General features: G+C 45.2%; 1 protein-coding gene across 1 annotated transcript; it reads left to right on the forward strand.

Moving 5' to 3' along the window:
- Nucleotides 1–1,496: 1,496 nt before the first annotated feature.
- On the forward strand, nucleotides 1,497–5,160 carry LOC114538415. The gene is made up of 2 exons (XM_028559592.1): nucleotides 1,497–2,316; nucleotides 2,390–5,160. Exons 1-2 carry the CDS (start codon nucleotides 1,497–1,499, stop codon nucleotides 5,158–5,160), a joined length of 3,591 nt encoding a protein of 1,196 aa, XP_028415393.1.
- The last annotated feature ends 840 nt before the right edge of the window (nucleotides 5,161–6,000 follow it).

The raw sequence follows: 6,000 nt of genomic DNA on the forward strand, positions 1-6,000 counted from the left end.
GCACGCAGCACGCCGTGTTGGTTTCGAAACGGAAGGTCGTTCAAGTTGCTATTTTTCTGGCAAAAACAAGTTGTTATTTTCCGTTTCAGCGCAAAGATTTACATCAAATGCGTAAATTTGGTTAGCAAATGCGCAATGCGGTTGCCTTGCCTAGCCACGCTATGTCCGTCACAAACACACCGCGTTTCTATCAATTCTATGTTTTGAAATCCGGTTCATGCTACACAAAAACAGCCTACCTAGCTTAGGTTACTCATTCTACGCTGAGTCTCGAATGTGGACGCTTGCAAGAAAGCAAAGGTTTATGTTAAAATTCTATTCGCATTGCGAGACAAAAAATTCTATCTTTATTCTACCTCAATCAAAGCTATATCTACGCGCATGATAGTTAAAGTTGGTGCGTCTGCAAACCAAAGTAAGTAAATAGATAATACGTTGTTTCAGTTAGCAATTGTCGCGCTAAGTGTTTCGATAAGCGCTGCTAAAATCGGTTTAGTTGTTATATTGTATTGCATGCTAATTCTTAGTTTAATAAGTATATCTCATTTATGTCAATTATCAAGTATACTCGTATTAATTTCATGTGATAGGTTACTATAGTTTGTCTGCTTATCATATTTTAGTTCGAACCGACGCAATATTCTCAATCGACTTATTCGACCCAAACCTGTATATATCCTGTTAATAAATTATCAAAATTCCTACGTCGAGTTCGTTTCATTCTACGCACCGCGTCTACCCCTGTAGATTTATTGGGAACTCGTTGACATTGAATTTCTGTCCCAGTGAAGCTACATTAGTTCGAATTTGATGCATTGTTAAAGGAATTTGAGGAATTTACCCCACGTCAAACCGTTTCGGATTTCGTCGCTGTCATTGCGGTTGTTAAATTTATCTCTACGGATCAATTAACGCATCCTTAGAACGGACACGATTAAATTAAGAGCGATTAACGTTAAATACCTATGGCATCCAAACATGAACAACTTCAACAATTGAAGAAAGCGCGCAGTTTGACAAAGGCAAACGTAACCAGAAAATTAAATAAAATTAGGGAATTGATAGACAATTCTGATAATCTGCCGGCTATCAAGGATCTTTTGACCGAATTGCCTGATGTTTTAAATGAATTTCACACGGCGCACAAGGCATATCATTCTCAAATTTGTGACGAAAACGAGTTGCATGACTCCGAAGAATATCGCTACGCCGTCGAGCTATCCGTTACAGAGCTCGAGCATGACATCGACGCACTGGTTAAACAAGTGCAACTGAACATTGAAAAGTCTTTTAAGGATCATCACATTTCGGACTCCCACAGCGGTCATATTCGGCCAGAAGATTCGATCAGTCAAGTAGGTTCCCGCGTATCGTCTCGTTCAAACTCGCTATGTGGTTCGGCAACAAGTTTTAGCAGTTCGAAAGCGAAGGCCGCTGCGAAGAAGGCTGCCTTAGAATCGCAGGCTAAAACCTTACGTCGTGTCCATCAGCTCGAAATGGAGGAGCTCACTCTGCAACAACGAAAGAAAGAGTTACAGCTGAGCGGAGAAATAGCCGCTGCGAAGCTGAAAGAGACGTGTACGAGCAAGCCGAGGCCCAAGAGCTTAAGCAATCGACCCTTCCTGCTATTAGACGCTCGTACCGGAAGGTCAAAGAATCCCTTCGCAACCGAACCCACAGGGGACAACCAACATCAAAGTATGGAAAATACTCCCAAGATCAATTCGAGGCAGGACTTCGCCAGCAACTCAACATCTACTCCACGTGACGAATTGTTCCAACGAATTGTTGAAATACAAGACCAACAAAGTAACGCCCTCCAACAACTTATCCGCCAACAGCAACAGGGTGTCTTAGCTTTGACTCTGCCCCAACCAAGTATGCCAGTCTTCAGCGGAAACCCTGTCGACTATTGCGATTTCATCCGCTCCTTCGAGCATCTGATCGAGTCGAAAACCACAAGCCCAAGTGCACGACTCTACTACCTTGTTCAACACACTAGCGGTTCTGTACAGGAACTCATGAAAAGCTGTCTTTCGATGAAAGAGGACGAAGGATACGCAGAAGCTAGAAAACTCCTCAAAGAACGTTATGGAAAGGAGTACCGGGTCGCCGCCGCCCACCTTCAACGGCTGGTCGACGGTCCACCAATCAAGAGCGAAGACGCGAACGCCCTTCAGCAATTCTCGATACAAATAACCAGTTGCACAAACACGCTGGAGAAGATTGGATACCTGCATAAGCTAAATAACTCGGAAAATCTGAAAAAGATAGTCGAACGCCTACCCTACGCGATGAGAGTCAAATGGCGAGACAGTAGATCGGATCGTTGAAATAGAAGAGCGCGATGTCACAATAAAGGACATTAACAAATTTGTAACTGCCAAAGCAAGGGCTGCAAATCATCCAGTCTTCGGAAAGATCGCCATAGAGAAACCCAAGCCGCTCAAGCAGAACCAGAGGAAATCACAATATGGAAAGGCTACAGGTTTCGCAACCCAATCAACCTCACAATCACCCAAATGTCCACAGTGTGGCTCCAACCATTGGCTGTCTCGCTGTGATAAGTTTAAAAAACAATCTCTAGAAGAGAGACAGAAGTTCGTCCGGGAAAAGAAACTTTGTATTAACTGCTTGTCAACTGGTCACTACGTCCGCTCGTGCGAGAAAGAAAGTTTTTGTAAAGTTGATGGATGTGTCGGCAAGCATTCAACCTTTCTTCACCCGAAATTGCAACAGCCCCTGAACAACAAGAAAAACGACTCCAAACAGGAAGAGAAAATTCCGGAGGATCGTCGCTCTGAAGATAATCATTCCGAAACACAAGGTAACAACGCCAACAATGGTTACGTCAAGTCTAAGCCCGGTGGTAGTTCTCCAATCACAGGCCTCGCAATCGTACCTATCGAAGTGAAAGCTAAAGGAAGCTCGAAGACGGTAAAAACTTACGCGTTCCTCGATTCAGGCTCGAATACCACCTTCTGCACCGAAAAATTGCTTGAAGAACTCGAGACCCACGGTACAAAGACGAAGCTGTCATTGACGACGATGCAAGCCGAAAATGTTCCGGAACAATGTACAATGGTTAGCCTGGAGATCTCGGACCTCGCGGGCAACTCTGAAATCAACCTCCCAACGGTGTATTCAAGGCCGAACTTGCCAATTCCGAAAGACGCCATTGGAAGGCAAGAAGATGTAAATCGCTGGCCCTATCTAACTGGAATCAGAATAAATTCAATCGACGCAGACATTGGACTGCTTATTGGTAGCGATGTCCCGGAAGCTCTCCAACCTCGTGAAATGCGACAAAGTCAGAACGGTGGTCCATTCGCAACCCGAACGGCCCTTGGATGGGTCCTGAATGGTCCATTAGGCAGAAACGGAACGAAGACTTCGACGGCGAACCTAGCTCAAGCTAATCTAACCTTGGACGAAAAATTCGAAAACCACTGCAACTACGAATTTAATGATTACAAATATGATACTAACCCAACAATGTCTCAGAACGATCGAAAGGCTCTCGGCATCATGGAAGAATCGGTTAAGATGGAAAATGACCATTACGAGATCGCGCTCCCGTGGAAAAACTACCCACCAGACCTACCTAACAATAAAACCCAAGCCGAACATCGCTTACAATTGCTGAAAAAACGACTAAACAACAATCCCGAACTTCTTCGGAAATACCGAGATTTCATGGATAAACTATTCGAGAAAGACTACGCGAGCGAAGCAATCAACAAAGAAGAAGGATCGTTAGGTACGCGCTGGTACCTCCCACATCATCCTGTCTTCCATCCACAAAAACCAGATAAAGTCAGAGTTGTTTTCGACTGTTCTGCGAAATACGGCAACACCTCCCTTAACGACCGGCTCTTACAGGGGCCGGACCTAACCAACTCACTCGTCGGGGTGTTAACACGGTTCCGCGAAGAACCCATTGCGTTCATGTCCGACATCGAAGCAATGTTTCATCAAGTCCGCGTTCGACCAAGCGACAGAGATGCTCTACGATTTCTGTGGTGGCCGAACGGCAATCTCGAGAACCCTCCCGAAGAGTATCAAATGAACGTCCATTTGTTCGGCGGTACTTCTAGCCCAAGTTGTGCGAATTACGCACTGAAGAAAACGGCGATGGACAATGCATCGCACTTCCACGACAAAACCATCGAGACCGTCAAACGCAATTTTTATGTCGACGATTGTTTGAAATCAGTTCGCGACGAAGAAGAAGCAATCAAACTTTCGAAGGAATTACGCGAATTACTATCACTAGGAGGATTTAATCTCACGAAGTGGTTGTCCAATTCTCGAAAGGTTATTGAATCCTTGCCGGAAGCAGAAAGAGCAGCTCAAGTCAAAGATTTGGATTTCGACAAGATTCCAATAGAAAGAGCGCTAGGCGTCAGGTGGAACGTGTCTTCAGACACGTTCGGCTTCGCAATCGTGATTAAGGAACGACCGGCAACGAGAAGAGGAATACTTTCGATCGTCAGTTCTATTTACTACCCCCTCGGATTCGTTGCTCCTTATATTCTCTCGGCAAAATTGATCTTACAAGAACTTTGTCGATTAAAGCTCGACTGGGACGAGAAGATTCCTGATGAAAATCTTAAACACTGGCAAGCATGGCTACATGATCTACCTCAACTTGAAAATTTAGCTGTCGAACGCTGCTTCAAACCAGCTACAATGAATGAGATCAAATCAACACAACTTCACCACTTCTCCGATGCCTCGCAGCAAGGTTACGGAGCTGTGTCCTATATTAGAATCGAAGACATATCGGGAAATGTCAAATGTTCGTTCGTGATGGGAAAATCCCGACTTGCGCCTATGAAGCCAGTAACGATACCCCGAATGGAGTTATCAGCGGCTGTAGTGTCTACGAAGCTCGACAAGATTTCAAGAAATGAATTGAGCTTGCCTACCGATCAATCTTTCTTTTGGACTGACAGCACTTGCGTTTTGCGCTACATTGAAAACACGACCAAGCGATTTCAGACGTTTGTCGCAAATCGAATAGCGACAATACATGATGCATCGACCCCCAAGCAATGGAATTACGTGGACACTCGTTCAAATCCTGCTGATGACGCATCAAGAGGCGTGCCGGCAGACTCTCTTGCGATGGATCAAGGGTCCCGATTTCCTTACTAAGCCACCCGGAGAATGGCCAAAGAGACCTGGAGATCTGGGATCAACCACGGCGGTCCTAGACGACGACCCCGAAGTAAAGCACGGTTCGTCTGTTTGCGCTGCCAGCATAGCGCACGTTTCTAAGAAAAAGTTCACGGATCAACTAATCGAAAGATTTTCATCATGGAGCAGATTAAGAAGAGTATTCGCTCTTATACTACGCTATATAAGAAACCTGCGTTCGCGTGCCCAATTTCAACAGAAAGATCGAGCAGAATCCCTACCATCAGCAAATATCCCACCAATCAGTTTGACAGAATTGGTCAATGCCGACGTGAAGTTTTGAAACTCGTACAGCAGGGCTGCTTTGAGGAAGAGTTTCGACATCTTCAAAGTAAAAGATACAACAACTCGGTTAGCAATGCTAGCAGTATTGCAAAACTCGACCCTATCCTAGTCGACGGCCTCATTCGAGTCGGAGGTCGTATCCAACGAGCACAGATCAGCGATGACGCTCGTCACCCAATTATCCTTCCTAAAACCCACCACGTAGTCACCCTAATCACCAAATATTACCACGTCTCTGGTCACTCTGGCATAGAATACACGTTATCTTTAATAAGAGAGCGGTTTTGGATAATCAAGGCACGGACTACAGTTCGAAAGATATTGAATGCGTGTGTTAGCTGCAGAAAAAGACAGTCTCCTGTCGTCGAACAAAAGATGGCAGGCCTTCCGGCAGATCGCGTAACCTACGGAAAACCCCCATTTTCCTTTACTGGCGTAGATTGCTTCGGCCCGTTCTCTGTACGCCGCGGAAGAACGAGTGCGAAACGATATGGTATCATCTTCACCTGTTTA

The sequence above is a fragment of the Dendronephthya gigantea genome, unplaced genomic scaffold, assembly GCF_004324835.1.
Source record: "Dendronephthya gigantea isolate DGI-Jeju-01 unplaced genomic scaffold, DenGig_1.0 000183F, whole genome shotgun sequence".
NCBI classification, from domain to species: Eukaryota; Metazoa; Cnidaria; class Anthozoa; order Malacalcyonacea; family Nephtheidae; genus Dendronephthya; species Dendronephthya gigantea.